This window comes from Amyelois transitella, chromosome 7 (assembly GCF_032362555.1).
Source record: "Amyelois transitella isolate CPQ chromosome 7, ilAmyTran1.1, whole genome shotgun sequence".
NCBI lineage: Eukaryota > Metazoa > Arthropoda > Insecta > Lepidoptera > Pyralidae > Amyelois > Amyelois transitella.
Window position 1 is genome coordinate 6717885 of NC_083510.1, and position 21806 is coordinate 6739690.

At 34.5% G+C, this 21806-nt stretch overlaps 2 protein-coding genes across 3 annotated transcripts in view; one reads left to right on the forward strand and one right to left on the reverse strand.

Annotated features, from left to right (window-relative positions):
- Positions 1 to 21: 21 nt before the first annotated feature.
- Positions 22 to 21806, forward strand: part of LOC106132985 (zinc finger protein 729) — a 28205-nt gene continuing 6420 nt past the window's right edge. The window contains exons 1-5 of one of the 2 annotated variants that reach the window (XM_060944912.1): positions 22 to 160; positions 19994 to 20082; positions 20157 to 20448; positions 21142 to 21277; positions 21403 to 21606. In XM_060944912.1, coding sequence (XP_060800895.1) covers positions 20072 to 20082; positions 20157 to 20448; positions 21142 to 21277; positions 21403 to 21606 — 643 coding nt within the window. In that variant the 5' untranslated portion in view covers positions 22 to 160; positions 19994 to 20071. Of the gene's footprint in view, positions 161 to 18818; positions 19193 to 19993; positions 20083 to 20156; positions 20449 to 21141; positions 21278 to 21402; positions 21607 to 21806 lie in introns of those variants that run through there. The other variant, XM_013332568.2, reaches the window with a different exon arrangement.
- Positions 2748 to 6780, reverse strand: LOC132901775 (uncharacterized). The gene is made up of 2 exons (XM_060945020.1): positions 6621 to 6780; positions 2748 to 5839 (listed from the first exon to the last, which is right to left on the reverse strand). Exon 2 carries the CDS (start codon positions 5834 to 5836, stop codon positions 3470 to 3472), a length of 2367 nt encoding a protein of 788 aa, XP_060801003.1. The 5' UTR covers positions 5837 to 5839; positions 6621 to 6780; the 3' UTR covers positions 2748 to 3469.

Sequence of the window (21806 nt, forward strand, 5' to 3'; positions counted from 1 at the left end):
ACTTTATTGCTCGCGTTGGTGATTTATTACTACTTAAGCATTTATTACTCTGTCGGTAAAAAAAATTGCCCTGTTCGTCGGGACGAAGCCATATACCCCGAGAAAGCAGGATGTGGTCATTTTAAAATTGAAATTGACGTGCTGACTGCATTGATGCAAAGTAAGTGCTTATTGCAATCAACAATCACACATTATCATGACATCCTCTTTTTCTTGAACAATTTAAGGCACAGTACTGGTAAAATTTATTTTTATAATGATAACATATCAACCCTCTTCAAAAAAATGTATTGCTATGCGATTTCCTCAGATAAAAAAAATACGTTTCTAAGATAAAATTAATCTAGACGGTTTAAAGCAACGCAGTCATTCATGTATCTCCTGCTTGCGAGTTTCATTTACGAACTAGGTTGTGAGTTGTGAGACTTGTGTGTACTTATTTTCCCTACTTCTTTTTTTACGTTTGTCGCTCTGAACTCCTGGAAATCCGTCTGGACGTTATAAAGTCGTGCTATTTTTATCTCGTTTAGGTAGTTATAATCCTGACGAGTTGTTACCCGCAAGTCCCGCAACGGCAATAACTCTATAGATAGGATTTCTGCACATCGTAATCTATTCTTTGTGAAACCCCCTTGTTTATATGATTAGTATCTATGCTTTTCAATCGCTTCTTGCAATCGCTTCTCTGCATTTCACGTCCTTGCATTACAATTTCCATCATAAAATCAGAACTTTTATTCATAAGTATTTGTATGACTTCCACGCAACGAATATTGGTGCGGATTTAATTTTGGTCCGGAAGGTTAATTAGTATCTAATGTACAGTCGGTACACTGGTTACCGTTACCGGGGCGGGTTGATAAGAGTTTATAAGTATCCTTATCAAGACTTAGCCACCAACAACAATGGTTCTTTAATCGCGTGCAAATATTTATTGAGTTAATTTTGGAATAAAATGATAAGTCTAAGTACATCTAGCGCCAAATAAAGATTTTTCTTTCTTCTTTCTTTCTTTTTCTTTCTTTCTTTCTGTATTTTTGTACACTAGTAGGTACCAACTACCCATACCTACCTATGGATGACTAAAAAATTGTTACTAAAAGTCCCCATACAAGTAGTAGAATTTTTTTTTGCGAAATGGTTCGAAAACAATAATCGCTTGCACGAAGAAAGCGGCATCATTGTCTATCGATCTTGCGGAAAATGTGGCAATTGAGTAGGGGGGAAAATTATCAGAAAAAATAACCGAAGTGCTGATATACCGAACAGTTCGGTAGGTAAAACCTGGCATGTTTGAACTTAACATTGAACATATTTTTTTTAAATTCATAATGGGAGCGAATAACAATTTCAGAGATACTGATTCTGATTATATTCTCAAAAAAAAAAAATTAATATATTACAAGTATTATCATTACTTTTAGGTTCCTTAACTTAGGCAAATCACGATGTTCGACTATCTACGGTCTGACAAAGTATTATAAGTAACAAACAGTCTACCCGGTTGTAAAATCTGCAACACTCCAATTTATGCGTTTGCATTGCTTTAAAAAGAAAATTAAATCTTTATTTCAGATAAAGCTCATTATTAATTCTGTGCTATTTACTTGCCATAAGTCAAGATAGATAACTTTATATTTTTACTTTTTACATAAGTATATATAAAATTGTTGAAACATATATTTTTTGTATAATGATAACTTATCTTATTTTAATTTAAACTGGTTACATAATGTTCATTACACGAAGATAATTAGTGCATACTTGCGATGATGTGACTGCGTAATTTGCTTACATTGTGATGTGAAACTCATTGCTCTACTCATAGAGCTCCTTGGTTACTGATCCTTACCTACCATATTTATAATGTCAACTAAATTGTCTATTTAAATACGTGCTACTTTAAGCTGAATAAATCCAACGTTCCTTTATGGTCTTTGTTCTTGTATCAATATATTCAGGTAAAAAAAAGTTTTAATAAGTATCTATGTATTCCAATATTAATAATGTTTTTGACAACCGGCCTTTTAGAATTGACGATGGAATCATTCTGCTGCTTACGTTTGAGTCGTGAGTTTTCTGTTAAGAAAATGAATCTATTCACATAAAATATTTGGTATTATTCGAGCTTACTTCTGTATTAAGCTATAATACAAGAGAGCTGGAATATTGGGCTTAATATTCCAGGTCTCTTACTCTTCTTGCACACGACTGTCATTTAAAAAATTTAACTGCTGAACACACCAAAACGAGACGATACATGCTCCTTTCATTGCGGGTCTTTCTTTAAACAAAATTAGAAAGAGATTATTAGAGAAATTTACTATGACTCTAGATGAAACTTTGTACCTTGCTTTTTCTCTTGAAAGCGCGGAGAATATATCAAATATACTTAATTAAGTCGAAAGCTAGTTCAGCTACATTTTCGAATGCTGTTCCGAACCCAAAATCGCAACTTCAAGAAGACAAAATACAGCGGCTATTCAAAATCAGCGACGAAAGTGCTTCTTTTGTGGTAGTAATGTTCATCAAAGAATAAAATGTCCTGCCTTTTACGCTGAATGTCAACTTTGCTTTAAAAAAGTACAATTCGCCATTGTCTGTAAAAATTCAAGGCAACGATACACAAATGACTAATCAATCAATCAAATTCAATGTGTGGTTAAATTAAATTTCACTGCTTATCTTATCGGATATTGTATAAGTACCGTCATAGCGCCTTACTTGAGACAGTTTTGGAATTCAGGTGTTTATAAACTTTTACTGTGTCAACGAATAGTGACAGTATTCACATCTATAATATAGTCTGTACCTTTTTTATCCAAAAAATGCTTCCCCAAGCCCATAGGTACATCACAGATTTTTTATTTTTTTTATTTTTGCTGTCTCATGTTACCATCATGAAGTGCCATAATTGATACACCACACAAAACATATGAAAGTATCATGAATAGAATTTAAATGAATACTTGAGACAGTAAAAAAATTCAAAAACTACATGACCAACTGAAAATTTTTTTTTTGGGCAGCTGCACTAAATTTTAAGTACCAAAAATGAAACAAGTTCCGTATAGCTCAATTTTTATTAATATTCATTACAATCAGTTTAAATCAACGTTGTTCGCTTATTTGGCAATGCAGTGAAAACAAATAGAAATACTTTTCTAAAGTAAAATAAGGAGAAAATAATGAAACAAGAATTTAATCTTCCATAACTCAAAAACTTATAACAATCATACTCCAATATTTTCATATATAGTGGGTACTATAGTAACTAAAAAAATAATACACGTTTTTGGTAGCTTTATAAGCTAATCATTACAATAATTAAACATTACAAAAATAATCAGATAAATCAGTTTCTAAAATGAGACGTTTCAAGTTGACTGCATGTATCAAATTGACAACACTTAAGTGAGTACTTGAACTTACAACTAATAAACAATATTCTTCAGTCTTAAAATTTCAATCAGTCTTCATTAATAATAAGATTTGGCTTTATATTACTTACATTTACATTGAAACTGTAACGACCTCTTTTCAACAATACTGGCTTAACAACTGATATAATTTTTTGAGAGTCAACAGTCATAATATCATCAACAGGGGGAAATACATAAATTCCTTTATTTGTGCTTTTTCTCAAAAACTTACAGGAATACTCATTCTCATTTAATATTTCAGTTATCTGAGCAAAGAACTCTTTTACCATTGGTTTATTTTTAAAGCCATCATATATTAAGTGAATTTTTACAAAGTCATACATTTTTACAGATACTTCAGAAGTAGGTTCGGTTTCTATATGTTCATTCTTGGTTTCACTTAAAATTTGTTTCAGTTTCATTTTAGCAGATTTGGAGGATGATGGTTGCTGTGTTGATTTAAATACTTTTGGCTGCGAAGTTATATCGTTTTGATCTTTAGGTTTGCGTTTTATATCAATAGATTTAGAGGTAGATGGTTGCTGTTCTGGTTCATATACTTTTGGTAGCGTAATAATGTCGTCTTGATTAGTGGAAGATAATGGTTCCTGTGGTGATGCAAATACTTCTGGCTGAGTAATTACATTATTTTGATCTTTTGTGGAAGAAGACAGTTTCTGTACTGATTTAGATATTTTTGATTGCGAAATTATGTCCTCTTCACCTTTTGATTTTTCTCGTGATTTAGAGACTCTTGGCTGGAAAAATATATTTTCTTGATCTTCAGAATCTAAATATACATGTTTTCTTTGTTGTTTTAATTTAATGTTAGGAATGATATTTGATTGGGTTGTGGTTTTTTCTATCAAATTATCGAAATCTTGTAATTCAGATATATTATCACTATCAGATGTATCATGTACAGAATAATTGCTAGAAACTGTAGTATCCGTGTCTTCTTCACGTGCTGTTTTCGGTTGCGTAAATAATGGATCTGAATCTATGTTTACTTCTAAATAATCTTCTTCTGCATCACAAATTCCCACGTCTACTTCTTCAATATTTTGAGTATTTGAAGGATTTGTAATATCGGAGACTGTAAGGCTTTGACCTGCCGAAGCTTGCAATTTTTTCTTTCTCACTTTAAGAGGAGCTGATGTATTAAGACGACTTTCTTTTAAAAAACTTTCGAATGCACTCGCCCATTCTTTAGATGTGCTGTTATTTTCTGGAGTTTCAACGGGAAGCTTGGCCAGAACTGTTTGTTTGTTGAGAGGGCAAATCCCAGCTGCACGAAACCCTGACTTTAAATTCTCTGAAGATGTCAACAGTTGATCTAACGATCGTTTTAAAAGTCGCGGAAACTGATCTTTGGGAATGCAGCCCCTGGTTTTCTGCTTCCATTCTAATAAGGTTTTTCGCCATATTGCTTTAAGTGGACGGAAGTAAGCGACATCAAGCGGTTGGGTTAAGTGTGAACTATTTGCAGGGAGAAATATGAAACGAATATCTGATTCCGCACATTTTTGTATAACCTTTACAGACAGATGACTTGCCAGGTTATCTCCTAGTATTGCTTTCGGACCTTCACCTACCGAACTGAAATAAGGTACAACCACTTTGAAAAACCAGTCTTCAAACGTTGTACTGTCAAACCAACCGCTTCTTGTTCGATTGTAGAATGTATTAGCTGGCCCTCCTCTCAACCAAGAATCGTAAAGGTGCTCAGCCTTATATACGACATATATTGGTAATAAAGCTCCTGATGCTGATCCTGCAAACATAACCGATGTGCTCGATTTCGAAGCGTCAATGATATTTTTTGGACTTTTGAAACCTCTTCTTACTAATACTTTTGTTTTTCCAGGGTCGTCGGTAAAGTTAGTTTCATCAAAATTCACAATTGCTTCTGGTTTTACTCCCTCCAAGCTAATCATTAGATTATCAAAATAATCAGATATCATTTCAGGATTAACAGCAGCTCTTGCTCTTTTAATGTTTTCACAAAACTTGTACGAAATTTCATGTTTGTTTCGGTCTAAAAATCCTTTCAACCAAAATCTTCCTGGCAAATTGTTCTTAAATCTAGGTTCTGTCTTTCCCTTCGTGTCAAGGTATTGCTTCACAATAAGCGTCAAGTCAAAGGCTGTTATAGGAAATCCCCATTTCCCGCAAAGAATTAAGGCTTCTACAATTATATTTTCATCTTCATTTGAAAAAACTGTGGGTCTTCCAACTTTATTCATATGCTTACAACGCACTTTTCTCTGTACAGTGGCTGGTGGAACATTATATTTTTCTGCAGCTTTTCTAATCGACATACCTTTTCGCACTGAAGCCACTGCATTTTCAACCGCTTCATTGGAGTAGTTACGGTATGGCCGTGACCCAATTTTCTTTCGATACCTTCCCATGTTCTGTCAAAAAATCGAAATGAAGATTTAGGTAAGCCCAAGATAATTGTCTTTCTTGGCAAATTTTCTTGTCAATTATTTTACCCTTCCATTGAAATCTTCAAAACCATAGTAGACATGAAAATTCATTACATACACCACAGATATAAAAACATTACATTAAATGTAATGTTATTATATCTGTGACATACATCAAAAGATAATTTTTATAGGATTGATTAATAAGAATAGAACATTTTACACCATTGTTATTTTTATGAAAAGATTATCCATTAATCGCAAAAAAAATCCTTTTCGTTCACATTCATATTATATTTAAAATACTTGACAACAAGTTTACATGAATCTATGGTTTCTATGATTTCATTGAAATATTAAATTTTTGACAGAAAAAAATGGCCGCAAAACGAGCTTTTAATTAAAAAGAAAGTTTTAACAATTATTAAGCCATTTTGAGACATAGTAAATAACTTGAGACAGTTGGTAACTTGAAACAGTAGGTAACATGAGACAGTAGATAACATGAAACAAATGTATCAAATTACAACCACTTCGAAATATTTTCATTTGGAGTGGCACACAAGCCGTCGTTTTAACTTAAAATTCACGAAACCTTTGATAGTTTGTAGCTAAATAGTAAGGTTAGGTTATGCAAAGACCAGATTTTGACAAAGATCAACACAGATCGAGTAACATGTGAAGTTTTATGAACCACAGAACTTAACAATTTATTGTGAAAACTTTCAACTCTAATTATTCATAAAATAGGCTTGAAAAGACTTACTTTAGTTATTATTTATCTTGCACACACTTTTCTCCTGTCGCCATGACACTTGCCAGCAGTAATGTTACCATGTGTAAAAAAATATGGGTGCGTTCGAAAAAACCAGTTATTTGTATCAAGTTAACCTGCAGTATCAAGTAAGGCACATTGACGGTATCAAGTTTTTTTTCTTTTATTGCCGTGAATTTATTACTTACTCGTATCTACCTAATGATAACTTTGAAATAATGTTGGTGCACCAAAACTGCAGTACAATTTATAAGATCCGTTTATAATGAAGCATGCAACCAGACATTGATACAGACGAATGTTATCGAACTGTCTAATTGAACAAAGATAAATTTTATCTCACTGCAGTCTATTCAAATACAGTCGTGCCACGAAAAACTTGCATCTCAGGTGGCTTTGCTATAGTCAATGTCAAGGTTACCTTCGGAACTGACCTAGGGAACCTAAATTGCTCTTGAACTCGCTCACACAGTGGCCTCAATTGTGTTGTGCCCCATCTAATGCACCGGTTAACAACCTCTAGAGTCAAGGTGCCTGCTGTTGTTTGCATTGTGAAAGGAAGTCCCAAAACTATCAAGCCAGAATGACACGCGGGGCACTCCTTGACACAAAAGTAAAACATTTATGTGGCCACCCACGAGCACGAGTAGGTACATCATTTATAGCAATTTTTTGAAAAGAAAATACTTTTACTAAATATTTGGGTTCTTTACCCTTCTACCCTTTACCCATGGTATTTAATAAAATCCGGACCATATATTTTCTTATCATTTAGAATGTCTTACCATCTAACAAAACGGATGGGATGCGTCATTGTTTGAGTGCATCCTTTGCAGCAATGATTTGGTCGATTATCATTATTAATTTCTTGATCCGTGATCAATTAAACTGGTTCCCTATCAGAGCTCGCCGAAATCTCCATATTCTCTCTCTTTTGTTTGATGTTCTTTTTAATCCTTCTTTCCCTTCGTACCTTCGCGAAAAGTTCTCATTCCGCATGATGGATAATCGTCTAAGATCCTACAATGAACTTCTTCTATGTGTTTTTTTATACTCTTCCAATTTCTACTCTAAATCTTTCAGCGCAAAGGCTGCAAATTTACGGAATTCTCTCCCCCTGTACACTAAAAAGGCACAGACCCTCAACATTTTCAAAAATAATGTATTCAAATTCCCATCTACTTCAGCACCTAGATTGAACGTCAGGCAAATTGTGTTAGTTTATGTACGTTTATCAATACATATAATAAAACAGAAAAAAAAAATTGTCTGAACATTGAGTATATTTAAAAAAAATTATTACGATGAAGAAATAGTAACCGAGCATGAATTTGAATTTTCCATTAGTTTTTGAGTTTATTTGTTACAAGCACAAATACGAATCTATTTATATGACCTAATATTAGTAATCAACTATATGTGCGCTGGGGCTTCGCTGCCGTGAGAATTTCGGGAATTTGCCGGTTGACTGGAACAGATCTCTTCGTGATTTATTTATTTTATAACTTTGTATTATTCTTGTAACTGTGTAAATTTCAGGGCAATAAAGATATAACAAAAAAAAAATTGACTAAAAGAAGTTCCTAAACGGACCCTGTATATGAGAAAATAGGACTATCTGTTATTGCAAATCCTGTCGGTAGCCATTTCATAAACGGATGAATACAGAGAATGAAAAATCATGAGGAATCCTGTATTTCAACTTTAAGCCAGGCTGGGTTAGATTACTCCATTAACCGCATCCCAGAGGTTGGCCTGCCCCCGCAGCATGTCACGCGTAACGCCGTTTTTATTATTATTAAAATATTTAGTTTGACTTGTATGATAACAAATCTTTCAAGTTTAATTTGACCCTTTTCCCGGTATCCGATTGAGCTGAAACTGCATGCTGGTCCAGAACCGATGACAATGCATGTTAATCATAAACGTAATCTGATGCTGCTGCGAGGATCGGCTCCGTACGAGAAATCTCCTCAGCGGTAAATAGCAGGGACATGAAATTTTGTATATGCATTCGTTTATGATAGGCAGTTGGTAGACCCACCATGAAATAGATGCCACATGTCGTTCGTTTATGATAGGCTAAGAAAAATTATATCAAGCTAATTCTTCTATAAGGTATGCCGGTAGATACTTCTATAGAATATAGTTTATCCTAATAATAGTTTTCCCGTTCCTTATGTTATTCTGTTAAAGGACTCTCCGTTTTATAGATGGACTTTCGTATTGATCGATAACTTTCGATTGAAACTAAAAATGTGATTCCTAGAAGAAATGTATACATATTCAGTCAGATGAAATTTAAATTAAGAACCATTCTGACAGATCAAGTAGGTACTGCAATAAATTTTCAAACCCGATAAATCTTATGTGTGCAAAAAAGTTATTCAAGGTTACAGTTCCACATTTTTTGCATTCTCGGCACTTTTATTTAATTACAAACATTATGAATTGGTTACAAGTTTAGTAGATCCCTACCTAATTACAAAATTTCAATTACAAATTGAAATTATCGGGACAAGCTTTTATTATAATTTCAATTCTGTAAAATCTTAAAAATGAATGTGGTTAATGTGATTTAAATTTTTATTTTGATCTTTTTAGGGCACTTAAATTAAAGCTTGTTTTAAAAGTTTCTTTAAAATGATTTATTACGCAAAATACTGTCACTGTTTCACTTTTTATGATGACATGTAACGGGACAGCGATGGTTTTTCGCATGATAAAAACGGACATGATGTGGGGCAGCAGTCGCTACACACAATCTTATAATATAAAAAGTATACTTCAAGACAATCTTCTCTTTAATTTTTTGTGAAAGCCGGTTTTAAGAGCTTTTTCTAGTGCAATCTAAAAGTATCTCACAAGCTCTGCATTTGAACTTTAACACACAGACTGTGATGATTTAAAGGACTGCGGTCCTAAGATAAATCCTTGAGGTTACACTTCAAAATACAAAATTTATTATATTATATATATAACTATATATATTTGCTCTTACATATTAAGTATCGGTATAGACGATATGAAGCCAAAAATCACCTTTAATAATAGAACTTGTATAAAATTTTAATTTAAATGGCGCAATATAGAAATGCATGTATGGCAATTTCGTAATGAAATTCATTAAAGTTAATTCGGACGCTAATGTAAATTTATGGAATTCATTAGATACGTCAAGGGGTGACCTTTATTGGTGGGTGGTTTTCTAGTTATCGTTGCAAAAGCCCGAGGGTGGTCTACATATGCGGGCTCAGCTGCGCAAGTTTCGCACGCACGCTACGGTATAGGTACCTTTTTGCGATAATATCCATAGAACTAAGCATACTTATGTAATTTCCGCCCTTAGGATATCGGCAACCAACACAATGGGCATTATGTAACACTTTCAAATAAAATTATTATAAAAAATCACCAACCGACCGATCCCAAAAATTTACCGCTACCGCAAAATACCTATCACGAATTGCATCGAAAATTAGCAAGTTCACATGAGGGTCACGGACGGCGGTACTTACACGTGTCCTAATATTTAGTATGTATTTATGTATTTATTCTATATGCGGTGTCTTTTTCCAATATATCTATCAGTCTTTATTTAAATACAGAATATGTGTGTGTGTAGACTTCTTTAGAAAATGCTTTTAGACAAATCTGGTAGCCGTAGCACACTAAAGTCCCGAGACGTCTTGATTCATGAGCAATTAAGGTGACTGCCAGCAGCCAAAACAATCGATCGTTTCAAATGGCCTCGTCACATACACATACACGTACCTATTCGTCAGACGACTGGTCACTCACCATGATATCTCTGTGTGTACTTATTCATTTCTCAAATTTTTCAAAATTATTTACCTTACCAAAACAAACAATAGTTATTGGATAAAAGTATTCAAAACCAAGTTTAAACGCATTATCGTCATTTCATGTTATAAGGTTCACGCAGATAAGAACATACCTATTGTAACTAGTATAAATCTATAATAATCCAATTTTGGGCTTGACAATTTTTTTTAGTTAATATTTAGTCTAATATAATAATAATTTCTTTGATAAAATATATAGTTTTAGTTCCAAAACTTGCTCCTAGATACCAAACTAGCGAAAAAATGTGCTTATAAAATTAATCACTAAATTAATAAACTTTAATGCGCAACTTTATCGCGTCCTTGCCTCTAAAGATAAGACAGTTATTTATAATAATCAGTCAAATTTCAATTTACAAAGTAGTGAAGTTACTTTATATTTATATCCTAAGATACCTACTTAAGTAAATACATAATTTGATTAAGAATTAAAACTTTAAAACAGGTATGTTATAAAAGTAAAAACGGGAATATAAGATACGGGGCTTTCCTTGTTCAGACGCCAGTCCACTTCACATCCTCCTCTAAGTAAATGTTACTAATACGTATTGTTTTATAGTGGAAAATATATTATAAACTATTGTATCCTCATATAAGGTATTATTTTGAAGACCCTGAACCTGATCAAACGTTAAGGTCTACAGCAGGTAGCCTTTTTATTGAAATTTGATATAATCTATTCTTATGTTAAAATAGCAGGTATTAGTATAGTTATTAGTTAGTATAGTTCTATTTCCACACCACCCAGGAGGTAAGAACTCATTGGTGCGCTTTTTTTATAGAGGTATCCCCAGGAGGCCTAATCCTCTTCAAAAACTTTAACGTCTTGTTCAGTTTCATAATATTTAAAATTTTGACCACAGTACCACGAATCAGAGTAGTGTTCGTTGAGATTAGGTAATGGATCAGGAATTGTGTCACTCATTTAAATGGAGGCAATGTGTTTGTACGTAGATTTTATTAGTTGAGGGCAGTATCTAAGGAATGAGGATAGTCAACGACACCTACGTTACAGTCCCGCGCTCGGATCATACTGATGACCGGTAGGTACTCGACTCCTGAGAGTTAGGTAAGGTTAGGAAATAATAATAAAACTCTACATTGGCTGTTGCTATCCCAAAACATATTCAACCGAAAGCACTTAACTCCTTTTTAATTAGATCACAATATAATTACATAAAAAAAGTGTAGTGTATTAATCGGCATGAGAAACTTGTCCCACGAGAAAAATTCACACGTTGATTTGAAAATTTGTTCTCTCATTGACATTTCATACAACTTCCAGACATTTCAACCAAAAATTCGTAATTTTATCAACAACGTAAATAGTTTGTGGTGGCGGCCACACACTTTTTCGCTTGTTGATAAAATTAGGAAAAAAATTCACGTATTCTATCACTCCAAAATGTTTTCATTTTACAACAGGTAATTTTGATCGTGACGAATTTACTTACACGTAATATAAAAAACATGTTATTAAAAAGATTGTTGACAAACAAGTACACGAGTGCAGCGTGTTCTGATATCTGCAATGCACCTCTTCTCGGTCGCAGTTCGCAGTCATATCAACGTACTCAGTGAATGCTACATTATCTACTGTGATATGCTAAAAATAATTATTGCTATTGTGGATCTCTTACAAATTTATGGGAAGCGAGAAAAAACTAATTTTGAAACAAAGAAAAGTAAAATAAATTATTAAACACGTTACGAGCACAACAAAAACAAACAACAAAGTATAAATCAAAAAGTTGTTCTGCGCCTTAAAACATTTTACATGCTTGTTCTGCATTCTCAAAGAATACTCGTAGATGAACACTAATTGGCTAAGACGTTTTTCATTAGTTTTTGTACTAACATTGTCTAATTGCTCGTTGTCGTTATCGTCTGCGGTCGAAGCCCCCCGTCTTGTCCCACGTTAGGTACGGCATCGAGATTACACACATGCCTGAACTTTGATAGCCTCGTTTTTGCATCACTAGAAATATCATCTTTACCCTCGCACTATTCTGGCGCCTCTATTAATATAACATCATTTATCCTAATATTAAATGAGATTTAAGAAAAGATATCTTTTATAGTTTGCCAAATTAAAATCATTTTAGGTAATAATGACTAGTAAGTAGTTATTATTAATACGGAAAAAAATATCTTCAATTTCCTTTGGGCGAATTTATATTCGAATATCATTAGGTTGTCATCGGGAACCCTAAGAAATCGTGACACTAATCTCGATCAATAAGTCTGGATCCTATACAGGGTTAGAGCTACGCTACATAACTACCCGTTTTAGTTGAATCAATCAATGGCTAATTAAAATTTGTAATGCGAGACGCGAACTCAGAGAGCCTTACCCACATTAAAAGCTGCACACGTGCCTGTCAATGAACTTCCAGGCCATGCTAATGGCATGTATTGTCCTCACGTAGAGGCTACAAGTTGACTAAATTAAAACCCAAAACCCAACTGATACTAACCAATCAAAACCGCATCCATTCTATCCATTCACGCTTGTAACTGAGAGGTAACTATTTACAATCTTAATCAAATTATATATAAACCGTCACTGAATTTTTAATTTAGAATCTCCATAATTTACTGACACCACATTACACGCAATTTTTTCTTCTAATTTTAGTACATAATAAAATTATACTAACGGGCAAATACCAGGACATTATCTGTGCGAGCGAGGAAGTTATCCGGTTCTGTATGTGTAACGAAAGTGCGCGAGGGTACAGGACCATCAGCCTGAACACCAGGCGGCGGTGGCCGACGCTCGAACCGCTCCATTAGATCCGGGGGCACTCGTGGTAATTCTCGACCAGTTGTGTTAGGAGCCTGGGTGAAACCTAATTTCGCAAGGAGGCTTTCTCGGATCACTCGAAGACTGTGCTCTCGGGCGTTCTCGTATGTGCGGCAGGAGGCGCACGCGTCTTGTGCCGGTGGTGGTGGTTCTTGAGGACAGGCGAGCTCAGCAGCGACGGCCGCCAGCCAGGCGGCCAGCAGCAGCAGGCTCGCGGGCCTGGCCCGCGGCCCGCGCGACGCGCCCAGCGGACGCGTGGTGCGGCAAAGCGGGGAGGCGGCGGCGTAGCGCGAGGAGCGATGTGAGGCCGCGGGCGGCGCGTGCGACACTGCACACGTATCGGGGTCCGGCACTCGCACGCCATGCGGCCGCGGCGCGGGCGTCGCAAACTCCCCGGTCGGGCTGCAACCGCTACACCCCCCGTTGCCACCGCCGCCGCGACGCATCCCTGCCTCTGACTCATTTATTCCAATACCTTGAATCACGCACAGCGGTTTAAATTACTACCTATTCAAAAATTTAAAAGGTACATTATATTTTTATCTTACACGTTACACTTTCCACAAGGAAATTTTCTTAATTCATTGGACTAATAAATTAATGTATAAGATTTAGTCCGGTCAATTTAGACCAAAAACTAAAAATGAAGCTACAAGGTCAAAGGTAAAAAAAATGGGTTTTTCGCGATTTTCTTCAAAACGGTAAGTTTTATCGGAAAATTACCTCAGGCAAAAATTGTAGATATGTATATCTAAACAATATTTTCTTTCAATAAAGCTACCGTTTCTGAGATATACCTTTGATCTTGGGTTATTTTAATTCCTTAAACCGGAAACATGGGGAATTTTGAAATAATGCTTTTGATTGTGTTTTAAACATAATACTCATTTTCAGCTTGATGGGAATTAATGTAGCTTCGAATGTCTAATTTGACCGAACTAATTCAGATATACTTACAGATATTAACGGCTCCTTATTTGATTGCTCCGTTTTTTTTTCCCCGATAGCGATGATACCGAATAGTAGGTAACCTCCAAAAATAGCCTAGAATGGCGTTTTCCTGATTTTCAGTCGTGTTAGGATTTATTGCAAAATTAATTTTAAGAACCACCTGGTATAACTAAATTCAAACATATAGTCACATCTACAACCCTCGCAGGGTAGATAGTCAACAGTATTGAAAAGACTTAAATGCTTGAGATTCCAATGTGACAGGTTGCTAGCCCATCGCCTACAAGCAGAATCCGATTTTTTCTTTCTAGCCTTTCCTATATGGAGTGGTCCTATTCTAATGTGCCGGAAAACCTCACGGGTAATATAATGTGCACTTACCTACCATAAAAAATTGTATAATAATATCTATCTAGAGAATGAGATGGAAGGCGAAATTGAAATGTTCGAAATTGTGGAAGCACTTAAGAGTATGAAAGCGGGAAAGGCTGCTGGGTGTGATAGAGTGTCGGTCGAGATGCTTAAAGCAGGAAAAGGCGTAGTAGCTAGTCAGTTGTACTGCCTTTTCAATTTGTGTTGGAGAAGCGGCCGAGTACCAAAAGATTGGTGTAAGGCTGTTATCGTGCCACTTTACAAAGGAAAAGGGTCACAGCTGGACTGCAAAAATTATCGTGGTATAAGCCTGCTTAGCGTCGTCGGCAAATTGTATGCTAAGGTATTGATTAATAGAGTCAGGAATGAAACTGATGACAAAATATGGGATGCTCAAGCGGGATTTCGAAAGGGAATGGGATGTACTGATCAGGTCTTTTCCTTGCGGTGCATAGCCGAAAAGTTTTTGGCCAAGAGTCAAAAAGTCTATTGCACATTCGTAGATCTGGAAAAGGCCTATGACAGAGTTGAGAGGAATGAATTGTGGTCAGCACTTTCTATGCATGGGGTGAGCAGTCTCTTAATACGAGCACTGAAATCCTTATATGAGGATTCGAGTGCTTGTGTCAGGATAAACGGAGCGCACACTGAGTGGTTTAAGATTGAGAAAGGCGTTAGGCAAGGATGTGTTGCGTCACCGTGGCTGTTCAACCTATTTATGGATAGCTGTTTGACAGATTTGAAAGAGTCTAAAAGTGGATTAAGGATGAATGAGTTACTCGTCAAATGTCTGCTCTATGCCGACGATCAGGTTATACTGGCGTCATCAGCGGAGGAGTTACAGGAGATGGTAAACTGTATGCATGAAGCTTTAAAAGAGAAAGGAATGAAAGTGAACGTAAGTAAAACTAAAACACTGGTTTTTGAAATGGAGAAAGAAATGACAGCATGTAATATTTTGATTGGAGGAGAAAAAGTGGAGCAAGTGAAAGAGTTTGTATATCTAGGATCAAAGTTTACATCAGATGGCAAGTATGATAGTGATATTGAAAGGAGAGTGAACGCGGGGAACATGGTGAATGGAGCTTTGCATGCCTTTATGAGCAGTCAGAAACTATCCAAAAAGGCTCGACTGGCTGTGCACAGGGGCGTGTTGGTCCCGACATTAATGTATGGGAGTGAAAGTTGGGTATGGCAAAAGAAGCATGAAAGCAGAATAAATGCAGTGGAAATGAGAGCGTTAAGGAGTATGATGGGTGTGAAATTGAGTGACAGGATAAGGAACAGCGTGATAAGGGAATGTTGTGATGTGAAAGAAGATGTAGTTACAGGAATAGAAAAGGGTATGTTAAGATGGTTCGGTCATGTGGAGAGGATGAATGAAAGCAGGTTGACTAAGCAGATATACAAGGAGAGTGTGGAGGGAAAGGTCGGAGTGGGAAGACCTAGACGAACGTATCTTGATCAAATTAAGGACGTCCTGGTAAAGGGTCAGGTCAAAAGTACCCGAAACCGCCGAGCTTGTATGAAGAGAGTTATGAATGTGGACGAAGCGAAAGAAGTATGCAGAGATCGTGGCAAGTGGAAAGAGGTAGTCTCTGCCTACCCCTCCGGGAAAGAGGCGTGATTTTATGTATGTATGTATGTAATAATATCTACAATTCCATGGTATACCATTCTATGCTACCCAAGTGTCGTCTTCAAAGGCCATATTGGAGAAGTACCTAATAAAGTGCCTTGAAAGTGCCGCCGCTCTAGGGCTGTAGAGCAAGAGAACCATGGCTTCAACACAAGTCCCACATAACCTTGGCTGTGTGGACAGACAAGCTTAAAAAACTGTAGCGGAGATAATTATGATTACAATACAATCAGTATTGTGCGTAGTGCTTAATAAAAGATAATATTGCAAAGTATAATACTGGAAAAATATAAAGGTATCTGTATATCAATATCAATCAATACATATAATAAAACAGTAAAAAATGTTGTCTGTACTTACATTGAGTATATTTAAAAAAAAAAATATAACTAAATAAAAATAGTAAACGAGCATGAATTTGAAAAAAATCTGTCTGTTGTATGTTTGTTTGTACACGCTAATCTACGAAACTGAACGGATTTTAATGAAACTTTTTTGTTATATAGCTCTTATGACTGGCAAACATATAGCTTATAATTTATTTTGGAAACTGGTACAGCTGATATCGAACCATAACAACTCAGCTAAACTATAGGAAATATAGAAAAGATGTCTTACAAAAGTTGTTCAACATGATAAGATTTTTTGTTAGGGTATAAAAATCGAAGATCTGGAATCTGATGCAGGACCATTATAGACCAGCTAAATCATCCGAATTATGGAAAAGACGTCTTGACAAAAGTTGTTCAACCTGATGAGCATTTTCTTTCGGCAAAAAAAAAAAGAAAGATCTGGATCATGTGATATAGAAGCCAAAGGAACTCTGTAAAATTTGAGTAACTATATTTAATAACCTAAACTTTCGTATTTCCAATAACACGCAAATGGAGTTGCAGGCGTTAACTTGTGACATATAATCATGTCTATAACTCCTGTGGGGTAGAAAGAGATAACAAAAGACTATCGGTCTTTTGGTGACTGTTGTCTTGTTGTCGGCCACGTTCAACCGCTTGGCTTAATGATTGAATTGAGATTCAAATGGTGACAGGTTGCCAGCCCATCGCCTAAAAGAGGAATTTCAAGTATGCCTATCCCTTAATCGCCTTTTACCACATCCATGGGAAAGAGAAAGACAAGTTATTTGATTTAATTTTTATATAATCTGCGAAGGAAGAGAAACAAGGAAGAGCTCCCATACTTTGTTATATTCTCTGCGCTGCCAGATTAGCAAGAAAGAAAGCAAATGTACCTAGATGTATGTAGTAAGAGCTATTCTGTCTTTAATCAGCTTATAATTTATCCGAATTAATTTAGCTTCCACGTTTACCAGATTGCTGTCAAAACATTTACTTTTCGTAACATAAGCAAACTACTTCACCTGTGGAAGTTAAAATAAACAAAAATCGCAATGAAAAACTGGAACACCTTAAACCTATTTTACGTTTTATACAGACAACCAAACCAAGACGATGCCAGTTGCGTAAGTTGCCAAAAATAATACTTTCGTGTATGTTAAGAATGTATGTTTTCTAGACTATTACAAAAACCGAGGAGATTCAAGATTTGACAACAACAAAATATTTTAATAGCCGTTTTCGGAAACTAGCCGTTATAAAAGGTTGAAATTTGCAGGTTTTCAATGAACCGCTGTATAATTGTGTAGTATTTTATATGTATGTAAGTAAAAAGTCACAGAGGAGAACTGAACTGAAACTGTTCTTTCCAATTACCTACCTAGCCTTATTTGAATAAGATGTAAAGCAAAAAGGACGTATAGTTTGGGTTAAATTTAGAATACCTATCTAAGTTTTGTAATAATTACTTAATTTTTCCGTCTAGATATTATATGCTTAATGTCTATAATGCGGGTAACTTTTTTTCTTGATGAGTTTTAATAAAACAATGACTTGACTTTTGGCGGGAACTCAACTTGAACCCAAACATCATGTTGCTTGTGGTATAATTTAACGAAATCTTGTATGTTTGATCGATTGTTAATGAATTGCATTATGAGTTAGTGTGGATTATTGATTATTAAGTGTTCATAGATAGACAAGATTTAGTGGCTTTTGATGTGACTTTGGCAGAAAGAACTCCAACTGTCATATTTACTGTAATAAGTTTTCCAAAATGTGTGTTTGATGGACTTTTAATGATGAATGTGGATTATTGATTATTAAGCGTTCGTAGACTAGCACGAGTGTTTTTTATTTCATGACTTTTGATGTTGTCCCTACAATTTGAGAAAGGGCGAATAATGCATCGACTACTATTCCATCCATTCCATGTATTCGTCGAATAATATAGAAACAGTATAGATACGTAATTCTTTTATGATCACCTAAGACGAAAGCTTACTAAAACCTGGCAAAAATAAACTCATGAAAAAGTTTGGCTGCCACAACGAAGAAAAAAAAAGTTTCTTTTCTTCGTTGTGGCAGCCAAACAGCCAAAGCAGCAGTGAGTGATTGACATTTGTAAGTACAAACGTCAATCACTGTCAAAATGAAAAACCACCAACTTTGATCAAATCAAAGTCAAACTAGGTTAGATAAAAAATTCTTCCTGCTGATCAATTAATCATAATTATCATATTTAATTATTTATCATATTATGTATGTATGTAATCAAAAAATCGTATATTTATATCTATGGGCCAGAAAGAAATTCATAAAAATTTTAACTATTATTTCTATTTGTAACCGTGAAGAAACTGATAAACTTTTATATCTTTCAAATTTGTATGACAACAATTCAAATTAAACTAATAAATTGGGGAGTTTTAGACTATATTATTGTTTGTTGTTCACTGTTAAGAATGGAAAAATGTAGAATATGCCTTAAAGGCACAAAAAAAATAAGGTCTGTTTTCGACAAAGAGGGTGGGATTTTGTTTATCGATATGATAACTTCATTATGCAACATAAAAGTAAGTGAATAACTTTAATTTTTAAAAATTATATGATAAATTACCTAAAATAATTTTCATGTTCACTTCAGAATTTCCAAAGACAAACAAGCAATCAAAGTTGTAAACTGTTCCATCGGAGACACCAGTTGTAGGAAGTATCAAATAGCAGTTTTACACTACAGAATACAGAAGGAGAACAGAAATGAGAAATAATCAAATTATAAAAACTTTATTTATTGGAAATAAAATAAAAATATTTTACAATAAATATCAGATATTTTTCTCTACTAAACTAAGTCGTGGCAAACGTAAAGAAGGTTGCCTACATAAACAACCTTAATATTATTAATTATTTAAAGATATTATGTTAGAAAGATGAACATTATAATTTAATATCTGAAAAAAAAGTAACTATAGTATTCTCTATGACCAACCTGCCTCAAATCATACCTCTCTCACCATCCTTTTCCTTTTCTAACATACCACTGATTAATATCTTACTCGATTTTTTTTGTCCCCTTGATGTGTGACTGCCATTTTAAGTTTACCTGTATATCATGTTTAATTTCATATAATGTGGCAACTCATCTGACCACATAACTCCCATCATACTCTTTTCCATTGCTAATGGCATATATATAATAAAGATAAGTTAGAATTGAAAGTATGCAGGTGTTAATAATTAATTTTGTTCTGGTTGACTGGTGCAACTTTCCATTCTTTATAACCTTCCATATTCTTAATCACCCATATGTTGAACAAGTCAAGTCCATTGGTTGATTTATTATAGGTAAAAAGTGTCCTTGTTTTTATTTATAGGTCACAAGGGATGATAAGATAACATATATATGCTTACCATGTTCTCAAAAACTCAAAGAAGCATTTTATTTCAAAAACATGATTGAAATGTAAGTATATATGTTTGAAAAAATCTGTACTATATGTGATTAACTGCTTTAATATGTACCCATTCACATTTCAGGTCTCATTTGTTTTTAACTCACGATACTACTTCAAAAAGGATATATTTCAACAACATTGATGAAGTCAAAATTAAAATTAGTGTGAAGAAAGAAATTTACGAAAATGATTTAAGTAAAATGATTTTAGAAAATTGGTTTAGTAATGACTCTGAGAAACAGTTAATTTGTTTTAAAAATACCACAATAAAGAAAGTGGCATCGAAAAATTGTGCAGCTGCAGATAAACAGGAGAATATTAATGATTATTTTAAATCATTCAAAAATGAACCAATTTATGAAAATTCTTATCAAGTAAAGTGCATTTTTATAACATGTATAGCATTTTCTTAGCATTTTTATTTTCATAACATTTCTTCTATGGAACTCATGCATTTTTTCTCATTAACCCATTATCTCCCAGTAAATGTCTCCCCTTTTGAAATATAATCTTTTGGTTACCATGATCCCCTCATTTAATCAGGGATATAATCAAGAGGTGTGGACTGGGGAGTCATTTTGAAGTGTGTATGGTGAAGTAATTATTATATATTTGTCTGGGTGTTTTATTCAATTATGTGAAGTCGAATCCCCTTTTGCCTCACCACACCATATACATCGAGATCTGGTTGAATGTGTTAAACCTTCTTGTAGTATAACCAAAAGTACAGCTATGCTATCCATCATCTTTAAAGAATATTTTTGATTCATAAAAAAGTCCAAATATTACTATTACTATAGTATTTTATTAGATGCTCGGGCACATAATAATATACAGTAATATTATAAATATAGATAAGACTTTTGCTATTTGATGACTAAGAACAATAAAATAAATATACTCTCAATTCTATCATTATGCCTAACAGCTGAAAGTGGCCTGTCAGTCTTTCAAGACTACTGGCTCTGTCTACCCTGCAAGGAATATAGACGTGATTACATGAATGAATACTCTAGAATAGCTCAATTTTTCGTAATATATATATATTTAACAAAGTTAGTTTGCAGGACTATGATTATGAACCTTATGAGCACAGCAATGGTGATGACGAGTATCTACCACCGAAATATGTAACTGGTACAAAAGGAACTAAGTATCGCAAAGGGAAAGAAATCAGAAATACTGGGAACAAGAAAATCAGAGGTAAGTAAGTGGATGCGTCATAAGTATTCTTTTAGGTACCTACTTATTCAAGAGCTTCTTACTTCTAGCACTTTGATTGCGAAATAAATTATAAAAATAATATACATAAACTTTATATATTTCAGCAACAAAAATAACTAAGCACAGACCTCTGAAAGTTTTTATTAAACCTGTGCTTTTGGAAGACATTAGAATTGTTCGCACAAAAGTGAAGCAAAACGACATAACCCCAGTAAAACGCAAAAAAGCGATAAATATCATTAAACAAATGTGTAACTATTGTGGGAAAATGACCTCGTCGATGAAAACACATATATTGGTTCACACAGGTAAGTATACCTAGTTGGAAAAGTATGAACGAACAAAGGTGCCTATTTGAGTTGTTGCCAGATCCTGAACTTTTTCTAAATTGACCTACAACCCCCGAATGGTATGTCGGTTAAAGTAGAGAGTCACTTGGCCCGAATCCCATTAAAGCCATGTACATTATTTTTAGATGCTTTTATTAAATCAAGCGAAATCTTCATGC

Bases quoted from the DNA above. Each gene is read 5' to 3' on its own strand.
- LOC132901775 (XM_060945020.1), bottom strand. From the start codon at position 5,836: ATGGGAAGGTATCGAAAGAAAATTGGGTCACGGCCATACCGTAACTAC.